The following is a 26,171-nucleotide window of genomic DNA, read 5'->3' on the forward strand; positions in this document are numbered from 1 at the left end:
AGAGCCCCTATAAAATATGAGTAATTGGTAGAGACCTGTGATGGAACATGCATCCACTTCTCCCACAGTACCAAGTAACTTGTGATAATTACCGTAGCTCCCCCTCCTAAATGCACACAGACAATTTAAATGTTTCTTGCTATGTTACCAGTGCTCTCATTCTCACACCGATATATGTTTCTGTGGCCTTGCATCTAATATCTCCAAAATGTACTCTGTCTTCCCTTTGCTATCAGTCTCCTTTTCGTGAGGGTGGGCTACCCCCGCTGAAAATAAAGTGGAATAACTGAAAGTTATTCTGGGCTGCTTCTGACATTAATGTCTTTTGCTGAATTGCCACTGTTTTGGTACCCTTTCTCCCATAGCTACACATAACACTACCTAGGTGCCCTGGAAGGTGACAATGGCAAGAAGCTGAGGAATAATGGCCACTCCAGTGAATGGCGGACCCCTTGCTCATGCATCCAACCTGTCAAACTCTCAGAAAAGGCTTATCCACACTGACCTTTCCTCTGATCTTTCCAGGCACAGTCTGGATTTTAAACACACACACACACACCCTTTTTTTTTTTTTGCTCCAGAGCTTTCCCCATGAAAACCTGCCCTTTAAGCCTCAAGCAGAGCAAATGGCAATCCACTTAAACCCAAACTGAGCACTAAAAAGCAGGTTTTAGCAGGAAAAGCTCCAGGGCAAAAACCCCCAAATGCTCAGACACTGAGCTTTTAAGTTCAGGTTTGTGCCTAGAAAGAGCAGGGCAAAATGTAAAAGACAATAACTGACATCAGGTCTGCAGTCCATTCTTCTGTGGGTGGGACTCACCCAATGAATCCCTCAGCAGAAGCCCTGACCAAGGGCTTCCGTTTCTGCAATGGGGCTTTCCCTGCATGATCAGGGTGTGGATCAGGAGAACCCTCAGAACAGCAGGGAAAAGAGAATAATTGTATATGGCAAGATGAAATGCTCGCACAAACGGAACATGTGTAATAGTATGACATTGAACACTACCTATAGTTTTTCCTTGCACCGTGTGAGAAGTGGCATTGAATCTTATGTGCCACGTTTGATCTAGCAACCTGTTCTTCCAATATTAAATGAGATGTCTCAGAGGTTTCTATAGTGGTCTCTGAGGAATTTTACAGAGTCTCCTGTCGGGTACATGAGCATGGATCTTGTAAAGCCAAGCTGTTCTCGTCCCCAAGCAACCCAGCTGATGAGAATCTTCTCCTCTTCTCCCCACTTCCTAAATGGCAAAGCCATCAATACAAGTCATCAAATAAAATCAAAGACTAGTTTATGCAGCTTTTTGATAGATCTGGGAATGTACCAACAGAACATTTTCCATTGGTGATTTGTCTATTCAAAAATATAGTGCCTGATCACATTCCTAGATTAATCCTGAAAAGCAGCCTCGAGGCTGATCTTGAACAACATCTCAGTGTTGGCAGGATTCTAGGTCTGTAGCTGGCTCAGTTCTATTAATGTATATGCTACAACTCTCCCTGAGGAAGAAAGCTCTGAAGGTGAAATTACCTTCAGAGCTTCCTCTCCATTGAAAAAAACTATGTGCACTATGGACTATCTTTGACTTAATGACAAGAAATTTTAGGGTGAGAGAACAGAGCTGTACCTCTTTAAATACATACCTATATGCACAGAACAAAACAATGGTAACGGTATCATATAAAAACCAGGTATGTATGTTTATTCTATATAAACCTGGGCAAGTCTTTGGGCTAAAGGTGTTTTTGCATATCTATATGAAATGGCATCTAGTTACTTTTGAAATTGTGTGCTGCAATTTTTAATCCCCCGTGTCCCGCACCAGCCAGACTTCTACAGAGTTGATAAAGGAAAGTGTCTTTAAACATGGAAATCCAGTTGGGAACACTTTTATTAGGACCAATCAAATGTCTCAAAATATTGGCTTGCTTTCACATTTTCTGGATCAGTACAGATACTTTGGCTTTTTATCTTTCAGCATGTGCCAAGGGCCCTGGCCTCCCTATTGAAAATCCGAACACTCGTGAGCAGAGAGAATGTGTTCCATGGGAGAGGGCATGAAGAAGTTTGCAATTCAGCTTGCTGGCACTGAGAAGCCACAACCAGTTTTTGCCCATAACAGAGAATAACTGTATATCCATCTTCTCACACTGTTTTCCTAAAATCGTTAACTAATTATGGCAATATGCTGCTTTCGCTTTCACAAAAAAATTAAGCCTTGGTGCATACTTGATAGCCCCATCCCCTATGACACCAGTTTTAAAGCAGAGACCACTGAACTGAAACAAAAGAGCACTCATTTAAAGAACTGATGTCAGTATTTACCAGGCAAGCAGGAATGTGGGTCTGGCTGCTCAGATATGCAACACGGGGCAGCGGAACAGGGCCAAAAACGTAGTCAGGCTGAGAGGAACACTAATGTGAAGGTAAAACTAAGGCAAGGAGGAAAGACTTCGTAAGACCCCACTGCTCTTTAGGTTGCAGCCAGATAAAATGCTTCATCACAGGCAGGAGGAGGTGGAGTTGGAGTTTACAGCCAGGACTTCAGTTGCAAAGCTTGTACGGGAAGAAACCGACCCACTAGACTGGAGGAACTTGTCTGGCGACATTCCAAAGAGAGACAAGACAGCCTGATCACCATGTACCTGACTGCTGGTTGAGTTTGAACTGAAGAGTAGTTTGGAGAACCAAAACAAATAGACAATGTGATGCAATTACCTTTAATCTGATGTCTCTCTCTCTCTCTCTCTCTCTCTCTCACACACACACACACACACACACACACTATTAATTAGGGATAACTCCACTCTTCAGACTCAATAAATGAACTGGCTCCAACCTTTCAGAGTGTGGTTAGAGGAATTTATTTTACTGGAGTTACAGGAAGTTATACAAATCTCACAATATGTGATGCTAGTTTCATATTGTGGCAACCAGCCCTGATCTCTTACTCTCCATTTTGCCTGAACAAGCCAGGCACCTCCTTCCTGCCAAGCTCCCAGGACACTAAGTTCTGGGTTACATCCTGTCTAGCAAGGTCATAGAATAACTGTAGGGGTAATTTTCCCCAGTGATAGCCATCTCCCTCTGCCCCAGGAGATGTCCACCATCTTCCCATCCCCAATTTACCTAACATGACCTGGGGTATAATTGGCTAGAAAGTGTCAGGTGCCACTCAACTGCAAGATAGATAGAAACACTTTTAAAAATGGGATGTGGCTATGTAGTCCTTTCCCATTCATTGACCATCAGAATACCATGCAACTAAACATCTATGTTGCATTACTCATGAGATCAGAAGCCTGTTTGTAATTAGTTTGGGATAGGATAGACTTGAGCTAAAAAGCTCCTTTTATTTTCAGTATTCTGCTTTGTCCCTTTGTGCTGTCCTTTGCCTTCTTATTCCTAATAAATATTAAATAATTGGATCAATGGATTTGTGTGAATTATTGCCAACTCTCAGGGTTAGTGCAATAATTCTCATGGCCTAAGCCACTTGCTTCATGCTACAGAAGTGTAGGATTGAGGTCAACAGAGAAAAGCAGGATGGTGTTATCTCTATTGACGAGACACAGGGAGATGGGTGCTGGCTCTGCTCCCCTTGTAAACCGAGAGGCATATTGGCAGAGAAAACCACGTTTCTTTCAGCCACGGAGGGTCAAGTAAACTGAGTGCTACCTCTGAGTCCCTGAGTATGTGTTTGCCTGAAATACCCCAAATCTGGGAGCTGTAGGAGTTAAGAGGACAAGGGTGGTGGCAGCAATTACCAAATAGTTTGGGACACGACTAGTCTATTTTGAAAGGCAGTTGTGTAAGGAAAGGAATAAGCAGCCTGCAATCCAATATGCAGTTATACACATACAAGTCAAACCAAGTTCAGTGGAAATTACATACTCATGACTAGGGCAAGGCTACAACTTTAATTTGCATTGCATAACCAAATTAGAATTATTTTTACAAACCCAAATTAAAATGCAGCTTTCAACAAATCTTGGAATTAATGAAAGGTAAGGTGGGTGTGAAATAAGAGAGCTTAGTGCTTCTATACTGCAAAAATCCATAAACCCTTAATTTTTTAATTAAATAGGGTTAATCTATGTTTAGATCTAAAATATACACATGACATCATTTAAAAGGAAGCTGATTGACTGGAATGAAATATAAGATTTTCTGTTGTCTCTCCTGCAGGAAAAGTTGGATGACTAAATGTAAAAATCCAACTATTACATAGTTCCTTCCTCTATGACTGCCGCCTGTTCTGATTATATGCATCTATTTTCAAAGAGCTTCTGCGCCATGCAGTAAGTTTTTCTGTGACTGCTATGATAAGGAAACCTTTAGCTCAAAAGCAGTGTGAGCAAGAGGTATCTTTGTACACAAGCACTTCCTGTTTTCATTCCATGATCAAATATGTTCTTTGCAGGGCAAACAGGGGAGCACTTGAGGGAGGAAAGCAGAGATTTCTGAGAGGCTAATTGAGTGTACTAAAGAGCTGTTTGGCATGGAGGGAAAAGGAGTTTTCCAAGACTATGAATAAAGGCTGCATGGGTCAGATTTCTTGCTGTTCCTTTTCTTTAACTATCTTTGAAGTTAAATAACAACAGCCTTAATGTCAGGTTTACCTTTCTGATATCATAATCTTTATGTACTACTGAGAAGCTTATACTACCAGGCTAGGATTTCCTTTACCCACTCAAATACTGGATATTATCCAGAAAGAGCATGCACATTTTCTAGCAATTCATCCTAAGATCCTTTCATCTTCCTGTACCATTGTAATACTTAACGTAAGGCAGATACCAATTGCAGAATGAGAACACGGTTGAATTATTATGCACGCACTGGAGGTTTCTATCCACAAAAGCTTTCTACGTAGCTTGTTCTTAGTATTATGGAAGTTGTTCCAAAAACTGAAATAGTGGAAAACTGCTATATACAGTTATGAAACAATGCAATGAAAGTCAGTCAGTGGGTCAAATTAATTCATGTAGAGTTATCAACCAAGATCAACATGTCATTTTAGCAATTACGGAAGTAAAATAGTTCTGAAGATGAAACATATTGCCTTTTTATAAAATATATATTCCACAAAAATTCACCCCAAAATGAGCATAATTAATTGAAAGTGAATAGCTTTACCCAGACATTTCACATTGCACAGAAATTTTTGAGTTTAGTTTAAGCTTAAAGCAAAAATGGCTTGCCTCCCAGGCAAAGCAGAGGTTAATGATTTTTGTCATATTGAAACTAACAATTGCTACAGTTGGCCTTTAGTATTTTATTTGTCCTTTTGAGGTATTCAGAATAGGTGACAATAGCTTGCAGTTGAGAACATATGTAGAGAGACCCCTGTGGCTTATGGAAAAAGTTGCTCCATGCTGGTTGGGAGTTTGAAAAAAAATACAACCAGAGTTCTTTTATGTCCCTTTCATTAATGAGAATGCATGAATGTCAAAATGCACCAATGGGCCATTCAAGGGGCAAAGCCTTAGCAGCCCCTTCTTTAAGAACACATCCTGTGATGTAAAATACATTTGCTTAACAAATTAAAATAATGAGATAATTCAATTAGTTTCTTTGAAAAAAGAAAGAGAAAAAGGGTACATTGTAGGATTATTGTAATACAAGACCAGGTCACAGAGCACAAAAGAGTGGACAAACCTATTTGTAATCAGGTTAGAGCAGTGGTGAAGGAAAACCATTTAAATTTTAAGACTCTTTCTATTATGAAATTTACTTGAGAAAATATTTGTAAATTATAGTTTACCTTCATAGCAGGACCAAAGTTGTATTTTGAAGGAACAAACAAATCAGTAAGAAAAAAAGAATGCTGGAACTGTTTAAGGAAAGAGTTATTTTCCTTCTCAGCATGTGTTTATGGCAAAAATCTTTTTGAATTTTCATTGCACTAGTCAGAGGTCTCCATTATCAGTTCTCAGTTCTGAGAATTATAGCACAGTAAATCTTTCAACACCTACAAACTCATTAAAACCTAGATGGTAAAGAGGTGTTTTGTTTTTTTTAAGCTTATGCAAGGACCATCCTCATCAAAGCTACTGCATTTCCTTAGTTCATCTGGTGTGAGGCAGAGAAACATGGTGGAATTTCAGGAACGAGATGTTATTCAAGATATGCGAGATACAAATTATCCTTTTGGCAAGCATACACTGAGCACTTTCCACACAAGAAAGAAAAGGCAGTGGCAAAAATCCATGGGGATGGGGGTGACTTAGTGAGAGTTGAGGAAATTAATATGCAAGTTTATGTGAAATAAAGTGGATTATTCATAGCCCCAAGTTTTTTTCCAGCATCAGTGTGCTGCTCTTCTAACCACTTCCTTCAGTTAAAAATAAAAAAACCTCCCCCTCACACTCACTCAACTTCCAAATTAAAAACATTTTACAGGTTAGTAAATCTCCAGCTGAGGTGATGTAGCAAAGAACAGCTGTGAAGTAATTTTGATAATGATGAGAATAATAAGCAAATGGCAAGGTTCAGGGCTTTGCTGTTGCAGCTTCAGTGCTCCTGAATAGATAAAAGTGATTAAATACTCCTGATTATCCCTGACCAATATGTAATGGATTTACAGCCCTTTCAATTAGTCAGTATTTGCTTAGGACTCATTATTTTGTCTTTGGTTAAGTAATCAGCCCAGAGACTCATGTTCTGTCTAATTCCTCTGAGCCAAGTAGGTACTACAGGGCACCTGACCTTTGAAATGGCCATAGCTGGAAGGCAAAAATAACCACTGTTTGAGCAGAGGCACTGGCTATTCTGGCTAATCCTGACCCTACAGGCCAGATCAATGCACCTTAGCTTGCTAATAATGTTCTTACATCAAAATGATGATTTAAAACTGGTATCTAATGCTACCCAACCCCTTCAAGCTGTTCCATCAGCAAGGCTGCTTGGTAGCCACCACTGTAAATAAAAGAGGTACCTGAATCACTCCAGGAACCATGAGACAGTAACTAATATCTACCACCACAAAAAATGTGTAAGTTTAACAATCACAAAATGAACCCTTGTGTGTGATAGTTAACCATGCTATCCTTTTAAGCATTAGCCCCCCAAAAATGGAACAGAAAGTGAATTGATAATTTTACCATTTCCCACCATTTCCAAGTAAAATTAAGAGAGCTACTACTTCTTTTGTAAAAATGTATTTTGATGCCTAAGTAAAGCTGTAATAGTCAACAGAACACCAACACATAAAACCAACTGCAAAACAGGAGGATAAAGATAGATTGCTACTAAAAGTGTTGTTTTTTCACGTTTACTCGCTTTCCCCCAGAAGTGAATATGGCTAGCTTTTAAGATAATGGACTTGAAGAGCAGCTTAAATAGGTGCTTTAATCTCCTATAGAACTGAGGAATTAGAAAAACTAAACACTGTCTATATTTTGCATGTAAACCAACACAGGAAAAGTTTTCAAATGAATTCTCTGACTTCATCTACCTCTTGCAATGCATGTGTGCTCCAAAAGCAACATAGCTCCACCATTTAGAAGCCCTAGCTGTTCAGAATCCCACACTGATCCTCACTAACCACCATCAACCACTCAGCAGGCCTGCTTGGTTTACAGTGGACTCCTGAAATATTATTTAAACCTGCCTGGACACCCCGTGGTGACTATTCTACATCTCTGTTTCTGTGTGAAGATGATTGCTCACCATAAACAGTTTCAAATAAATAAATACATAAAATAGTCTCTCTAATTGTACAGTAAAATGGCAGTCCTTGAGATGAATCCCATTTTGCACTAGGTGTGATGCTTTATACTCAAGGTACATAATATATAATAACTCCCAAATATATTCCATTGCAGAGAACCAACTTCCAACCACCCAAAATATTATCCTAAAATGTTGAAAGGGCTATTAAAAATAATTAGACTTGTGTAAAATATTTCTTCTTTTTTGTATTCACTTACTGTGAGATGTTGGAACAGCCATGCTCTCATGATATTTGTTGCTACTTTGGGGAAAATTCCTCTTTTCTTCTGACGCTTTTTATCCTTGTCTGGATCATCATCATCCCCTGTGCCGGGAGAGGCTACACTGTTGTCTAAACCATCCCCTAATAGAAAAAAAAGGGGTGAGAGATAATAAACAAGAAATATAAGCCAATCTGAATAATCAGATTAACTACTAAAGCACTAATGAAGTGTCATTCATATATGAAAAAAAACAGGCATGTTCAATTTCTTATTAAATATGATTGCTGATATAGATATATAAAAATTAGAAATCATGTCTCTCCAAATACTAATTTTGTGCCTCACACATGCACAAATCATTAATTCAATTATAATTGTTTGCTTGACACAGTGCAATACTTCTTTGTCAATTATGAAATGCAGTGTGGGAAAACCTGCCACACAAAAACCTATTTACGGTAAATGCATTCCCTGCAACTATGCTGAATATATGGTGAAGGTAATCAAGTTAAATGTTCTGTGGTCTATATATTCTGGGCCCTCTGCATAGGTGACAGTAAATGTGTCACTGTTCAGAGCACATAACACACTGCCAGCTGAACCCCTCCCCATTTACTATCATCTCCCCACTCACACACATGCACACACACACACACACACACACACGTGTATGACCCTCAACATAGTATTTGCAAGACATGAAAACTTATGTGCCTGCATCAGTGATCATTATATTCTGCTTCTTTTTATTTATTTATTTTCTTTTTAAAAAAGGATGCACATCAAGGTAGGGTGCTTGCTTAATCAGAACTTTCCATGAACATCTTTCTCTTCAGTGCTTTTCCCTGGCATTAATTGTGCATTAGCAAAAATCATTTACTTTTAACAGTCATAGTTATTTTTTCTTGCCCTCCAGCAAAAATGCCTTGAAAGCCTGCCTGGAGGGCATCTAAATTATGTATCTGAAAAACTCTTCTGGCAAGGCATTGCAGGACCCCTACTTTCTTAAAATTCATACGAGCACGTCTTCCTGTTTTTGGGAAGGCATCAATCAAGAGCAGCAATATATGCCATATTCCTACATTAATATTTGAACTAATAACTTTTAAAAAAGGAAAGAAACAAGATCCGACTTGTGGCATAATCAAATGCAAAATAAATGAAGAATACTGGGACAGCACTGCGACTTTATAGATTGCTGTGTTTTCCTTACACATCATTAGCCTGGAGCCACACGAAAGAGGAAAACAGAGAAGTGGAGAGTTTATGCTCCCTGCTGGTGTTTAAGAAGCCGAGGTCCTGGAAGGACATCTGGGAATTGCACTGAGACGGTGGTTTTTGTAATTTAAGAATAGACATTCATTAGCAGTAAATGCCATAAATCCCATGCTAAGTAAAAACCTTGTCCAAGAAAGCCTAAAACAATAAACTCTGTGCTCAATGTAGCCTGAGATAGACGCTCCATAGCTTCCTGAGGAATGCTATAGACCCATGAACTAATTCCTATAGCCTCTTCTGGATCTTTAGTGCTGCTAAAACAAACACATTACCGATACATAGAGACTATTTACCTCAAAACTTTAAATTCTATTTCACCTTTGTTTATGGTGCCCACACACATTTCTTTAAAAAAGAAAAGAAAGGCAAAAACAACTGGGGAGGGGGAAATACCACCACTCACCCCCCCCCCCGCACTAGAGAAACAAAAAAAGCCAGAGCAAAGAGCTAGCAGATTAATTTTATTGACATTTCCATTTTCACTGCAATGTGATACCCTCCATCACATAGAAGAGATGGTCCTCACTATTTACAGAATGACAGGCCACTTCATTACAACTACCCTGCCCCAAGGCTGAGTAGTTCCTTTCCATCTGCCCAAGGACCTGAGTCAGACCCCTAAGTTGCTGTTTTCTTTTTCTTTGACTAGAAGGTAAATTGAAGGTGTGGACAGTGATAAAAGAAAAAGACAAGAGTTTATCACGAACCAATCTTTTATGGCGAGGAAAACATATTACTTTGAAAAAAACTCCTTTTCTTAGTGGCCCACCACCCACCACCCATGCGTGTGCAAGCACAAATACACACCCTTTCCACTGACTATGCCAAGGAACTGCTGCAAGGCAAATTCTCACAAACACTAATGGCTTCTGACTGCTCCTTGGCAACCCCAGCATTTTAACCTGGGTGGATGTGCACTCCAAAATACAGGCACTAGAGCTATCTCATCAGCTGTTCATGTGACACAGATGGAGAGTGGCTATTAGGAGCCAGGCAAGGGGCCTTGGGGATCTGAGGTGCTGTACTGTAGCCTCAGGCAATTTTGAAAAGCAGTACCCAGAGATGGAGGGAAAAGAACAATCCACGCCAAAAGTGCAAGTTCTGAAATGAGTCTCTTTTTCTATCTATTGTCTAGATAAAGATATCTTTGTCTTCTTTTCTAAACCTATGAATGTATGCACATAAGGCATGTAGATATAAAATCTTCTTTCAATCTGTCTCTCTTTCTTGGTCAGGCACACAAATACAACAGAAACTCGAGCAAGAACAATTCTTGTTTCTATCCAGGCATTCAGGAACACCTTAATGCTGCTTTTTGTGCAATGCTTAAATTGGAGCCTTCCAAGAGGATCAGTACAGCGCTTTGATTATGAAAAAGGCTAATAATAGGTGATTAGATATTCAGATTCATCCTGCATAAGTTTGGCTGAAGTTTACAGAGCCAATAGGCTTGATCTAGTGTAAAATGTTAGAGATTAATTACCAGTCTTGATCCTCTCTGCATTCATATAATGAAAGAGAGGGAGAGGGGAGAAAATTATCTAATAGGAGCAAGATACAAATGAAAACTCTGCAAATAATCAATAACTGAGTTCCAATAGTCTGGTTATACTATAAATAGTATGCACTGTAAACCTTAAATAAGACAACTACATTAGTGATGAAAGAAAGAAAGTGAAAACTTGTGGTATGGTAAAATTAGAATGCATTTCATAGCAGTTACACGAGTGACAACACTGCAAATAAGATCAGAACTAGAATGTAGTCTGTCTGAAATTAGGAAAATAAAACAGGTTATCTGTGAAATATTACAAAAAAGAGGAGCATATGTCTATCTTAAACAAGTTTCGCCATCCCTCACCAATCTGGCTGTACTGAATGAAAAACTAAAGGCAGAGCAGCAAAATGAAATCTTAACTGTTGAGCATGTGACACAGTGCAATAATTACAAACTGATTTTTGCCAGCCATGCCACTTTAGCACATACCAGAAGGGGCAAAAGTAATCTTCTGCCTCGTACTCCATTGCTTTATGAACTACAGTATGTACCCATTTATGCCTCTCAGACCAGTTGCTGAATTCTTATTTGGTGCAGTGTTATCTTTGCACATGAGAAAATGGATACACAAATATCTAAACCAAAGAGAAATGTCTTATGGTTACAAAAGATCTAAGCCAATGTAAAATGCCTCATAACTTTCTAAGCACTATTGACTGTTGTTGTTGTTTAGTCGTTTAGTCGTGTCCGACTCTTCGTGACCCCATGGACCATAGCACGCCAGGCACTCCTGTCTTCCACTGCCTCCCGCAGTTCGGTCAAACTCATGTCCGTAGCCTCGAGAACACTGTCCAACCATCTCGTCCTCTGTCGTCCCCTTCTCCTAGTGCCCTCAATCTTTCCCAACATCAGGGTCTTTTCCAAGGATTCTTCTCTTCTCATGAGGTGGCCAAAGTATTGGAGCCTCAGCTTCACGATCTGTCCTTCCAGGGAGCACTCAGGGCTGATTTCCTTAAGAATGGATAGGTTTGATCTTCTAGCAGTCCATGGGACTCTCAAGAGTCTCCTCCAGCACCATAATTCAAAAGCATCAATTCTTCGGCGATCAGCCTTCTTTATGGTCCAGCTCTCACTTCCATACATCACTACTGGGAAAACCATAGCTTTAACTATACGGACCTTTGTCGGCAAGGTGATGTCTCTGCTATTGACTACTCTCCGTTAATAAAAATGCATGGTGAGAATTGAGCACAGGGGAAAAGAATGTCAGAAGGCACTGGCAAAAAATTTTCCCTAAAGTGGGGTGTGGGAGAGAGAAAGATGGTCATTTCTGGAAGGATCATTCATTCATTTGTACACTGTGGTTTAGCTTTCAAAGTCCACAGACCTCAGGGATCTTCAGGGAATGAAAGATCCAGTCCCACAGAGGGTTTGCCTCTACATTGCTTTTCATGTTATCCACTCTTCACCCCCATCCCCCGCAGCAGCAAGGCACAATGCTGTCAATGTTCCTCTAGATCTCAGCCACTGTGTGCTATACAGTGTACCACTCCTCAGGGATAGAACAGAGAAGATGTATTTAATGCAGTTCCTGGCAGCACTATCTCCCACTGGTTCTCTTACTTTATTTCGTTCCATTTCCAAGGATAGAATAGATAGGTGACAGACAGACAGACAGACAGACAGACAGATGATATATAGAATTTATATACCGTCCTATACCCGCAGGTATAACATGTGAACATATAACATGTGATGAGGCCCTTTCATTGTACACTCACTCTCTTAAACTCAGACCTCAGTCCTACTTTCTTCTGGTGGACCCTCAAGTTAAAATGAAGTTGCAGACCAAGACAATTTCTCTTAAACCAAGACAGTTAAGATTATTCCTCACCCCACTTAAATATTATAAAGTAGGCTATTTTTGAGCTATTTTCTCTTTTTCTCCATGCTTTTTTGTGACTCATAGAAGGAACAAAATTATTACATTGACACACACCTCTTTCTGCATACAAATGGATATATTGAAGAATGAGAAGTTCTGATATGTTCCAAGATCAAGACCTGTTATACATATATTTAAGTGTGTGTATACATTTGCACATTACTTTTCTTAGGCTGGAGGATGCACAAGTCATTTGAGTAAGAGGGATTTAGTCAATGGTACAACATCTGCTTGGCATGAAAAAAGTGCCAGGTTCAATCCTTCTTCAGGTAAGAAATCTGGGAAAGCTCAGATGATAGATCATGAGACTCTTAATCTCAGGTTCGTGGGTTCAAGCCCCATGTTGGGCAAAAGATTCCTGGACTGCAGGGTGTTTGACTAGATGCCCCTCCTCACTGTGCCTTCCAACTCTACAATTCTATGATTCTCTGACTGGGAGAGACCCTTGTCTGAAAGTCTGGAGAACCACTATCGTTTTGTGGACAATGCTAAGCTAGATGGACCAATAGGTCAGAATAAGGTAGCTTCCTATGTTCCTATGGCCTACTTACATCCCATGGCTTGTTTTAAATTAGATTGCTACATAGACTTTAACCAAAAACACATACGGATAGTTGTTTTACTAGGCTAATACGACTGCCCATAATGCATGTTTTAAAGACTTTGGAATCTTATGGACGAACATAAAATGTATTAATTCTTAATTCATGAAAAAATGGTAACCCATTAAACTCCAAAAAGGATTCTCAATGTGTGTCAAATAATAAAACATGTTCATAATAATGAGACATATCTGGACTCTGAAACTCTACCACAAACATCAAAACCATCTCAGAGGAACCCTAGATATGAAAAAATGCATTTTATTCTCATCTGAGTTTTACCATCTCCATGTAAGCCTAGCCTACAGCTGGCCTTCATTTTTTTCCATACAGAAGAGGATGAGGGGGAGCAGGCACACCACATTTGCTTGTATCAAGAGAAAGTTATTCTAAAAATAATGCTGCTCATTTAAAAGTTTTTGGTTTTTTTTAAAGAAAAAGGAATAGTTTCATGCCTGTGCTGAAAAAGCATAGATTTTAAAGTAAAAATTAAATAAATCTTGCCCTGAATTTAACACAATGAAAGACTTAATTGCTTAGGTGAGCATATTATGTAATAATAATAATTTTAATAATTTATTATTTATACCCCGCCCATCTGGCCGGGTTCCCCCAGCCACTCTGGGCGGCTTCCAACAAAACATTAAAATACAGAAATCCATCAAACATTAAAAGCTTCCCTAAACAGGGCTGCCTTAAGATGCCTTCTAAAGGTCTGGTAATTGTTATTCTCTTTGACCTCTGGTGGGAGGGCATTCCACAGGGTGGGCGCCACTACCGAGAAGGCCCTCTGCCTGGTTCCCTGTAACTTGGCTTCTCGTAGCGAGGGAACCGCCAGAAGGCCCTTGGCTCGGCGCTAGTTCTCAGTGTCTGGGCAGAACGATGGGGGAGGAGACGCTCCTTCAGGTATACTGGACCGAGGCCGTTTAGGGCTTTAAAGGTCAGCACCAACACTTTGAATTGTGCTCAGAAACATACTGGGAGCCAATGAAGGCTTACTATTTAGATCTATAAATAGATCTAAAGGCTTACTATTTAGATCTGTATTTAGATCTAGTACTGGCAGTACAATGTGTTGGCCCTCATTCACAGAATAACCCTGGGAGGAAAGCTACAGAAAGCAAATTAAACTGAAGGATAGTGATGTGCCCCTAAACTAAAAAGTGAGTAATCCAACATGCAGAACAACATTTGCTCTATTAAAGCTCAACGTCATTTCAGCAATGCCACACTGGTTCAATGCCACACTGGTCCCTCTAGTGCCACAGTTTATAGAACATGCAGTCAATCTCTATTCACACCAAGGAATCATTACTCCACCTATTCCCGAGACTGAGGTCTAATTTATAAACTGCACCAAATTTACATGGTGGTGATGGTGCTGCTGTCCTTAACCACGCAAGTGCCTCTTTAACCATTGTTGCAAGAATAGGTGCCCATATAGTTTGGGGTGATTATAGCCATGCCCAAGAAACTCCACAGAAACAAAGGGTCTCCTGGGCATGGATCTAATTGCCCCTAACCACATGGCCACTTATTCATATATAAATCTAACTATACAAAGAGACATAGTGGTGTTCTGGATTATGGCAGCAATAGCCAACACCACTACAGTGGTACCTCGGTTTACAAACACAATTGGTTCCAGAAGTCTGTACTTTAACCTGAAGCGAACTTTTCCATTGAAAGTAATGGAAAGTGGATTAATCCGTTCCAGACAAGTCCGCGGAGTACTTAAACTGAAAATACTCAAACCGAGGCGTACTTAAACCGAGGTATGACTGTAGTGCGATATCAACTGGGTCTCTTTAATTAATCACCTCCAGGGAGAATGCAAACTGTGGGGCTTTTGTGAGCATGAATGAAATCTAGTTCTAGCCTAGGACTCCTCTGCAAAGTACACATTTGGTAACAATTCAAATCTATCTGGAGGAAGATTCTTCTGCTAGGACATTTTCTGTTTGTGGCTTGTGCCCATGCAAGAAATAACAGGTTTGTGGTTACAGCTTAATTCTGTGAGTTCCTGTGTTATGTACAGGAGCACAAAACAGTGTTATAATGGTTACTGTTGGCCTTCTGCAGCTCACAACAATCTGGTTTAGCAATGCAGTCAAACATTGCTATACCACTGTCATCCTTACCAACGTAGTAGCACTTGAAGTATTATTTGTGGTGTGATTCTACAGAGAGACTTATTGCTCCTGTTCATTGTTCAAAATCAATCACATAAACAAAGATCAGCTCAGAACTGGAAAGAAACAGGGTGTGATAGCACCCCAACCTAAAGGTTTTTAAGTCTGCACCCTACCAGCTAATTCTGCTTAAGTTACGGTAGCAAATAGCATATATTATCGTAAGATGGACATAACCCACTGGTACAGAAGAGGCCATTGTAGTTACATCAATGTATTCTGCTCCGTGACCTGCCACTCATGATATTACTCCAAGGGTGGCATTCAACTACGTGTTACTCATTGAAATTAATGGCCCTAACATAATGATGTTCATTAATTTCATACTGCCCTGTGTTGCCATTTTATTAGAGTCAGCAAGTTAGTTGCTCATTTTGTAGTTTCTCAGCTAAAACACTGCAAGGAATATGAACTATTCCCTTTTCTGACCGATCCTAGTTAAAAGTTAATGGCTCCAATGTGTTGGGACTTATACCTGTTGGACTGATAAATTTGTGTCCCACCCTTGTTGGCTTTCTGTTCATTCCTTTTACCTATAAACCTCTAAGAATAACACCTACAGATAATTAAAGGAAGTTGAAATTTTTGTCCCAGTATTTTCCTATTGCACAACTTTAATATAATGTAAACTTTTGAATTCTTATTTTTATTTATTTGGGAGGTTTTCAAAGTAATATTTTTCCCTATTAAAAGTTCCAAAATAGAACATTATGAAAATCTGTTAATTGTTGGGCCCTTTTCCCATCCTGCTGTGCTAAACTGTCTAGAAATGCTAACATGAAAAACATTATTCAGTTTTCTTCCAGTGACTAGTTCATGGCCCAATGCCGTGGAGTAAAGAGAAGGATGAAATACTTTAGTTTACATGCAACATTTACTAACTGTGTGGGTTTTCCGACATTAGAGAAGGGACAGCGACCCAAGCCACCTTTTTCACACTCAAAAGGCCACTGAAAAAAACCAGTCTTCTTAGGCTTACCTCAAGCTTCTCTGGCCCTGAACACCCTCCCCCCAGGGAATGAGTAGAAAGAGAAAAAAGAAGTGAATTTAAGCTCCTTTCTCTTCAACTTTTCAGGCGGTATAAGCAGCATTTAGCAAATTCAGCCCCCAAATGGCTCCAAATGCTCTGAGCTGCAGGGGCTCATCCTTTGTTAGTCTCCCTCTATTTACACAGGATTTACACAGGCTATCTACTGAAGAGACCACATGTTTCTGACCGAAAGCACTTTCATTCATAGTGCATCAGCCAACAGGATTGTAACCACTGCAGCTTCATGCTGACCTGAGATTAGGGATTTCGGCAACATTGAGATGATAACAATCTACTAACTAACCCAAAATTATCCATGGAGATTTTTCTTCTTCTGACACTCACATTATAGCTAATGTGGTCATAGAAATGAGATTTCTTAAGAGAGCTATTAAGAACCAGCTATTGTCAAGAAAAACCCTCCCTCCTTTCAATAAACAGGAGGAAAGAAAGTATATGTTGCTGTGGGGGCGGGGGGGGGGGAATCAGACTGCTACTTGGATTAAAACCATTTCACCCACTGGCTGAAGACAAAAGTGTAAAAGAAGACAGATGGACACATATGTAAATGTGGTGCCATTTTCTCCCTGTCGCTAACAAGTTAGTTAATAGTATAGTTTAATCATGTCTTCTCTGTTAATTCATTTAGGTTAACTAGTCAGCAGCAGTATCTGAAGAAGTGTGCATGCACACGAAAGCTCATACCAAAATAAAAACTTAGTTGGTCTTTAAGGTGCTACTGAAGGAATTTTTTTATTTTAGTCAGCAGCAGCAGCCTAGTAACACTCCAGGAACATGCTCATTCACATTTATTTGCTTGCTACAGTGCTCAATTACCAACCATGTAATGATTAAGATATTTTAGACTCTACTTAACAGGCATGAATGCTGAAATAGTATCTGAGGGGGTCACTTCACACAAGATGATTTTCATACATGGATCTCTCTACCATGTATACATTTCTTACATATGAAACCCTGTTTTTTCTTTCCAACTCCATCTTTAGTAAACCATATTTTAATTTCAAAAGCTTTCCCCATGTGTACACATAGAAATTCCACCGAGGCAAAACATACTGAAGTTTCATAGGAAAAGTCATAATCCTGCCCACCTCAACCTGGTGGAAATTAGAATCTTAAAACAAAACACATTGCTCATACTCTGCAGCAATCATTACACTTTTTAACTAATTTATAATGAACAGACATCTCTGGTCGGTATATATGTAAGTATATAGTAGATGTTTTAAAGTTCTTCACAATATATCACAATAAAGCTCTGCTGAGCATCCCAATGATTCATTTTTAGTGAGCTCTCAAATGCCCTTTACTACAGTTAATGCTCAGATTTTATTAAGGAAGAGAGCAGGGACAAATGCCCACTTAAGTTCCAGCTCTCAAATTCAGCTCTGCTTGCACTGCACTAGCTAATGCTAAAGCTTCTTAATGTGCTTTTCACCTCCCTTGTGTGGCATTTCTGCGAACACAGTTCACAATTTTCAGCCCCAAACACAGAAGACTGCTACCCTTAAGTCATCCAAAGAATGTGACAGATACTATCATGGCTCTTGCTGCAACATGAAGAAACAGAAAGAGAGGGACCAAGAAGAGGAAGACCATAGTGATCAGGTTACCAAAATCCACAGAGACTTTCCCACAATGTTACTGAATGTTATACAGTAATTAAGATATTTGAAGCTGAGGGTGATCTGGGGAACATAGTTTAGAAACTGTATGACACCAGGATCCAGTCTTGCTTCTCTTATTCAGATTTGACACACACTGATTTTTAAGGGCAGTCTTACCCAGGTAAAGTGAGCGAGCTCAGAGCCTTGCCTTACACAAGCTAACAAGCATGCAAGCATTCAGCTAAAACAGACACAATGTTAATTCTTGTGGCTTATGATCAGTGCTTTTTTCTTTTAAAAAATGTACTCTCATTTTGACTCAATAAAATCACCATTTTATAGCTCAAATCGGGTAAAATAAATACAGTAAATGGACAAAAGTACAAAGATTCAAAAATGTTTTGGGGTATGCATACCCCTGTGTCCCCCCAGAAAAAAGCACTGCTTATGATAATTTATTATACTGGGGTGGTTGGCATAGAAAGGGTTCTGTATCTTTTCTATTTAATGCTCTGTTTTCTTATTTTCTGTTTTACTGTAAATAGATAGATTTTTAGTACCTAGGTAAAAATTGTAAACTTAAGATTAGTAAGTGTTTTGCTTCCTTGAGCAATTATCTTCCAATAACTATAAACGTAAATAGGTGTTCCTTTTGAATTTTTAGTCTGCAATCCTATAGATATGTCTCACTTATTTTGGGGTAGGCATAGGATAGGGTGTTGGGTTTTTTGAAGCTAGGTATGGGGAACCTGTGGCTCTCCAGATGTTGCTGAACTATAACTCCCATTATCCCTGACCATTGGCCATGCTGGCTGATATAATTTGAGTCTAATAGCATATGGTGGGACATAGGTTTCCCACCCCTGGTTCATATTAGCAAAGAACACCATGCTATGCCATTCTACTGGTTTCTCACTGAGAGCCTCATTAAATCATGTTCTTTTAGCTTGAGTTAATAATTCAATGGGCATTAGAACTGGGCTGGCACAATGCTTCTACAAAGATAGATCGCATAGTTCAATTCAATGTGATTGCTTTCTATGAATAAGCATGCTATTTAAACACTGTATTTAGGAAAACACAATTTTTAGCAAAAGGGTTAAACAGAATTAGTTAAATGCCCATATATTTTTAAAACAAGTTACTTCATCAGATTTTTTAAAGAGTTAACTGGATATAATTGTCCGTATAATTAAAATTATTTCCATTAGAGTGCAGTTTTTAAACAGCCTATTATGTATAAACTAATACCTGTATCTGAGTGTTAGGTTAGCCATGATTTTGTTTCTTCTTTTCCCTTTTGCTCTGTGTATCTTCTGGGCCCTTGCCTGTAAAAGCCTGTGTGACAGTAGGTTTCTTAGGCTATGATCCAAAGAATCAATTTGATTTGGTACATCTAAGAAAGCTCCTGACTTCTTACTCTTCCCTACCTGCCTTTTCCCCTGTTCATGCCACATTATAACTGAAGAGCTACTGTATTTGTCATATAGCATGGGGGTCAGCTGTTGCCTTTAGAAATCCCATTGTACTAACACAAGCTCTTTTGAATCTTGACCTTAGTTCTCAGAGCACCAAGAAGGCTCATTGGTTGGGTTTTCAGTGGTGCATACAAGTGCACAATTGTTACTTTGAGGTTTTTAAACAGAGGTTGGATGGCCATCTGTCATGTATGGTCTAGGTGATACTCCTGCATTGCAGAGGGTTGGACTAGATGACCCCTGGGATCCCTTCCACACCACTATTCTATGTTTCTATGATTAGGGCCACTAATTATGCCCATCAAGTGGCTAGTTACCACATGCTTAGTGTTTCTGCATACACCTGTGATCTTTGACAATCTGAAGTTGCCATTATGAAATAATGCTGTTTGTTTCTCTTTGATGAGTGGATAATTTATGATGTTAAACATTGTATTGCTTCATAGATTAGAACATGTTCCTTTATGAAGCTAGATAGCTCAGTTGGTACAGTATGAGGCTCTTAATCCCAAAGTTGTGCTTCAAGCCCCATGTTGGGTGAATTGGACTAGATGATCCTCATGGTCTCTTCCAATTCTGCAATTCTATTATTCTATTTCATCTTTAATCGTTGAAAAAATGGGTATTTTTTTAAAGAAGTGAATGGAACATTTTTATGAAGAACAGTTTACAACAGAAAGCATTGTTAAACATGCAGTTAAGTACCATTGCCTTTTTATATAATGGCCATCTCTGTTGTAATGGTACCTAGTACAGTAATGTTACTGGTGCTCTATTAATATTCTCATTAGAAACCTCAATTTTAAGATTTTATTACTCAGGTATAAAATTTTAACCACCTAACAATGGCATGTAAAAGCACTTTGAGCCACTTTTAGAAAAATGACAGTTCTTGAATTTGTGTGTGCGTATGTATGAATTTATATATAATTTCAACTTCATTTTTATTATGTTTTGTAACTATTGTTTACCGATGTTATAATTTCTTTAACAAAATTTAACAATCCATATGTTCACAGTATTGCAACTGTAACAGCAACAGAACACTCTGAGTCAAACCAGGAACTATTTATGAATTATAAAGCTCTCTGATGTGATTTAGAGGAGAATCTTAAATTGCTACAATATATTTAACAAAACATTCTCAGATTGTCTGTTTGTGAATCTTTTCTGGGTCTGTGTCACTACAATGACGATGATGCAGCAGCTAACTACCTGAAAGCAGGATTATATATGCAAATTGAATGTAAATATTCCAAAACTGCAGCAAAACTGTTTGACCCTAAAAGAGCTGAAATGAAATACTCTTCCATAAAGCATTATTATGAAAAATGCAGTAACGCACAACAGCTTGTTTTAGGAGGAATAACACCACCTCCAGCTCACCAAAAGTTATAGAAGTGAGCATTGTGTATTAGCAGCAGTATAATCAGTGCTTTTTTTCTTAAAAAATATATTTAGGGGTACTCTCATTTTCCTACTCATATTGAAATACTGCCACTCAATGAGGCCAAACTTAGATTCACAAAATGTTTAAGGGTATGGGTACCCCTGCATCCCCCCAGAAAAAAAAAGCACTGAGTATAATTTCACAGGCCATACTATCAACAGCCATGAAATCTTTACAATGAAGCAGGTGCTAAGTGGTTTTTCAAAAGTTAATAAAATTTAATTTAAAATTTTAAAAAGTTAATAATAATATATAACCTGCATTCTAAATAAACAAATGCTAAATAGAACCCTACCATATTGCATTCACTTAGCCCTCACTCCCCAATCCTGGCAGCTAATTCCCAATAAACTCTATGTTGAAATATTGCATTGCCCAAAGGCCACACAAGAACTGCCATATCTGAAGTTACTGTCTGAAGCAGCTGCAACAGCTTCCTTGCTAGGGACAATGAGCCTGAACTACCTTGTTCCTCCCATGACAAGATATAGGTCTGACTGGTAGCTGCTGCGAATGCTCCAATTAGTCACAGTAGCTTCAGTGGTGGTTAAATGGCTGCTGAATGTCGTATCTCTTGGGCATGTTTGGGCCTCAATGGGACTAGGTTGCTTGTGCTGCCACTGGAGGATGGAGAGGTGATGGTGGTGGTTCTAACTTAGTGGTCCTGTTTGCGTGTACTAGTGAACCATAGTCAGAAGCAAACCATGGCTTGCTGTGATACAGCAGCACCCTAGTCCTCACTGCTGCACCTTCCCTGCACTTCTCTTTGCCAAGCTGAGAGGAAACAACTCAAGAGATCTGGCTCAGAATTATGCGCAGACTAGCACTTGTAGTTTGTTTCTCCCAAACAAACCATGCATATCAAGCCATGAACCAGACCTTGGCTTCCACATATAGTCTGTTTGGAGAGAAACAAACCCAGTGTATTGGTTTGCAAATAATGCTATCCAGCTCACTTTAGATAGAGATATCTTTTTCAGTCTGAGACAATGCATCTCAGCCAATCTCACCAGGCATACAGCTCATCAGTGGTGGCTCCATTTCTTGTGTCAAATCTGTTACTTTTGAATGAGTTTGGAACACTCCGCTGCATACATTGTGGCTAGGAATCTTATTCAGAGTGTGACACTGAATGTGGCATAACGATGAGAGGAAGACATTGCATGCTAAATCTGGAGTGTGGTGTAATACCAGCTGTGTCCCAGCCCCTCATGTATGCATATCTAATAGTGCCAATAAGAAAACCTAAGTTTTCAAAAGGTGCTTACTGGAAAAAAGCATATATTAAAGGAGAATACATAATAACTCTACATTTTATACGATCTTACATACCATAAGAGCTCCAACACCTATGCACAATGGGGTGGATTAACTCTCTGGGTGCTGCAGACATATTTATACACCTCCTCCTAAAGTGTTCATTTGGCTGGCAGTCTGGAAAATGCCAGAATGTCAAGGGTTAAATTGGAACACTGAAACTTTTGCAGGTTTAACTTAAACCTTTTAACTTTCAAAAATAAATTTTATTTTTTCTGGTTTAGGAAATACATTGCTATCTAAAAGCTGCTGAAGCCAGTGGATGACAAGACAGCAATCACTTTTATTGAAGTTGAACTCTGTAGCTACTATTACATGGAGAATGGAGGTTCATGTACAAAAACACTAATACTGGATACATCTAGCAACTACATTACATGTACAGTATTAGACCTTTAAACCTGTTACAGCAAAACTAATAGCAGTATTAGTAAATATAAATTGGAAAAATTACCATCGCTAACAAAAATCTGCAGCATTTATTATAGGAATTTATTGAAATGTTCTTTTTTATGCAAATAAGTCACAGGGCTTCAACAGGGTTACATAAATAACCATTTTCCTGATGTGACATGCAAAAAGTTTACTCTACTTCACACTGAAGTTTATTGCTTTTTTTAAGAGCTAAAGTGGGCAAGATGCTAGGTGATTTGTGGTTGGATATATTGCCATGTTGGGTTTTGTTTTGGCTTTTAGCTCAAAGAGATTTACTTCCATATACATACCTGTATGCTTTTTGCCACAGGACAAAAAGGAAAACTGAGGGACCACAGGAGAAAGGCTTAACCCACCCTTACTCCCATGCTGTGGCTTTAATCTGATTCTCTCTCTCTCTAGCCCTTGGTTATTGCAGCAGAGAGAAAAAGAGAAGCAGAGATTATTGACATGTGTTTGCCCCACTTTGCATCAGCTATAACTCCCATCAGGCCTAGCCAACATGGCCAACCGTCAGGGATAATGGGAGTTGGATTCAAACAGCATCTGGAAGGCATGACATCAGTTACCACTGAATTCTCAAACTTGAGTCCCCAGCTGATGTTGGACTACAACTTCTATCATCCCTAGCTAGCAGGTCCAGTGGTCAGGGGTGGTGGGAGTTGCAGTCTGGGGATCCAATTTTGAGAAATAATGATAGAGAACAGCACAGTCAAGACTTAATAAGGTAGAATAAGTGTATTTTTATTATAAAACACATCTGTGATTTATGGACTGGAAGCCAAGAAGACTAAGGCTGCAACCTTATACATTTACCTGGAAGTAAGTCTCACTGAATTCAACGGGACTTGAGAGGAGACAAGCATGGGCTTGTGGTAAGGTTTGTTAATTTATTGTGTGACAAAAATTATTGCAAACAAATTTGTCCCAAATTAGGAAACTGCACCTTCCTTCTTCTCCCCCTGATGTTTGAAATTAATGAGGCTGGCTTTTTCACCATGATACACATTTAGGTCACAATCTAGGTGTGCTAGATAAGTTGTGCTCAACTCAACTGCAATCAATAGCCCTGAATGTACCAATCTAAGGCATATTTGGATGTAATGCTAAACCATGGTTAAGCACCTGATGAGCAAGCCACAGCATGCCCCAGGCTCATGCATTTCCCTTTCCCCTCTGCTGCCCAGTCAAGAGAATGACTTCAGAGGTTTGTACTTTCAGTATTGAGAAAACCACTTTCAGTTCCAAGTGAACCAAGGCAAATGGTATAAACACACTAACCATGGGTTATGAAGTTGACTTACTTGAACTAACCATAGATTATGAAGCTGGTTTATTTAAACAAATCTACGTTAGTGTAAATCACAATGCACAATTCAGATTAAATGGGAAACTAAAAAACAAAAGTAAAAGCTTCTGAATTCCTCCCAGGCACATGTAACCAGAGGAAAGGAACTGTGAAAGCTTGAGGCATCTGCAGCTTATTCATGTAGTTTACAGTTACTTCCAAATGTAGTACATATTGGGTTGTGGTCCTAAGCAGTTGTGATTATAAGAAGCTGAAGAGCATAAAGAGGCATTCTCAGGAGCACCCCTTCCCCCCAATTAAACTTGTCTTTGAAAAAGTAACACAACACAAGGCCAAATATCTTTGCTCTAAGATCAGATTTCAGCTCCACCAGTAAAGTAGCATTCTTAGCTAAATATGCTGATACAGCAAATTTCCAGTTCATGATCATGCAAGTCAAGGGAGTCGTTCCCCTTAGTGAATAGTTCTTACATTCTTGATGAGATAAAAAAAGAATCAGCTGACTTTGCACCATTTCATTGCTGACCCAATAGAACAGAATTGTCGTGCTCCAACACCAGTCAGAGATCACCACAAAAATAGTCAACTTCATTTTTCAACTACAAAATTATACAGTTGCTGCTTCTAACTGGGGCTAATTTTGCCACTGAAGAACCTACACATTGCAGATGTTTCTATCTAATTTTACCACATTGACAAAATAACTATTATTAAGCTTAATGGGGTCACAAATATATAGAACTAAGATATGTGTGCATCTTAAAAGAGTTCTCCCTGATTTTATTGTAAAAGGATCTGTTATCAATATGGTAGCTCAGAGTTTTGATATTAGCAATGCATCTTTTACTTTGGTTATTTATCAAAGTTCATGATTAAATTGATGAGTACTATTTACAAAAAGTTAGCATAGGGAGAAAATGATTATTATTTCACTATTTGCATTTAGAGAAACACAATAGGAAATATGGGTATTCGATGATAGCTTATTTCACTGAATTTTATTCTGCTTACTTGAAGAAGTGATGATACAGTCACTATAGTTTCAATACAAAACATTCAATGAGGTCAGTACCCATAGCTGCCAAGTTCTCCCTTTTTTAAGGGAAATTCCCTTATGCTGAATAGGTTTCCTCGCGAGAAAAGGGAAAACTTGGCAGCTATGTCAGTACCTGAGGTTCAATTGTCAGGAATACTGGCCAGAGACTTCTCTGTTGCTATGCCTTAGCTTTAGAACCTACTATCCCATGAGATGTCAAGTTCCAACAGGCCCTTGGCTTGTAAGAGATATGAGTTATTACTGCTGCTCTATTTTTGCTCCACTGTACTGATTGTCCTCTCTCTGTGTGTGTGTGAGAGAGAGAGAGTTGTTTTGTTTATCGTTGTTTCTAAATATCTCTTGTTGCCTTTTTTGTTTTAACACTATACTGTAAGTTCCACTGAAAACTGGTATAAAAGTATCTGTACAAACAAATAAAATACCATACACACTTGCTTGGGAGCAAATCCTTGTGAATTTGATGAGTAAAACTGTATAGTAATGGGTTACACTGGCACAATCATGGCTAACACTGGTCTTACATTATTGAGGCAGGGGAAGATGAATAATAGAACAGATGTCCTGACTCTGAAGATCTTTACCACCCATAGATCCCATGATTTGGTGTAAGATTTATTCATGGGTCCCATTTTCAAAACATGGTGTATTCCTAGGAAATCGTTCATTAGGTGAACATCTCATAGTTCCTTCCTGAAATGGCTGCAGCCAAACAACAAAAGAGAGACAAAAACTGGTCTGCCTGATCTCTGCTCTGATTTGTCTCATCTCTCTCCCTCCATCCCTTCCTTCCTGGTTTCTGCCCAAAATGGCTGTCGCCCACCAGCAAAACATGGACAAGTAAGGAAATGGGCAAACTCTGGCTGTTTGGATATCTGAATCTGTGGCGTGTATAGCGAGGTTTGGGTACTAATTCCTTGTGCTAGGATAACTGAATGTGTGGATAATGAGCGTTCTGATAGAGGGACTTACATGTACTTTCTCACTTATTCTCTGCCTCCATTATATTACGGT

At 39.1% G+C, this 26,171-nt stretch overlaps 1 protein-coding gene across 7 annotated transcripts in view; it reads right to left on the reverse strand.

Annotated features, from left to right (window-relative positions):
• Window positions 1–26,171, reverse strand: part of MEIS2 (Meis homeobox 2) — a 237,743-nt gene that overhangs the window by 164,290 nt on the left and 47,282 nt on the right. For all 7 annotated transcript variants that reach the window (XM_035110536.2, XM_035110552.2, XM_035110544.2 and 4 more), the window contains exon 8: window positions 7,936–8,081. In XM_035110536.2, coding sequence (XP_034966427.1) covers window positions 7,936–8,081 — 146 coding nt within the window. The remainder of the gene's footprint in view (window positions 1–7,935; window positions 8,082–26,171) is intronic.

The sequence above is a fragment of the Zootoca vivipara genome, chromosome 1 (assembly GCF_963506605.1).
Source record: "Zootoca vivipara chromosome 1, rZooViv1.1, whole genome shotgun sequence".
In the NCBI taxonomy this organism is placed as follows: Eukaryota; Metazoa; Chordata; class Lepidosauria; order Squamata; family Lacertidae; genus Zootoca; species Zootoca vivipara.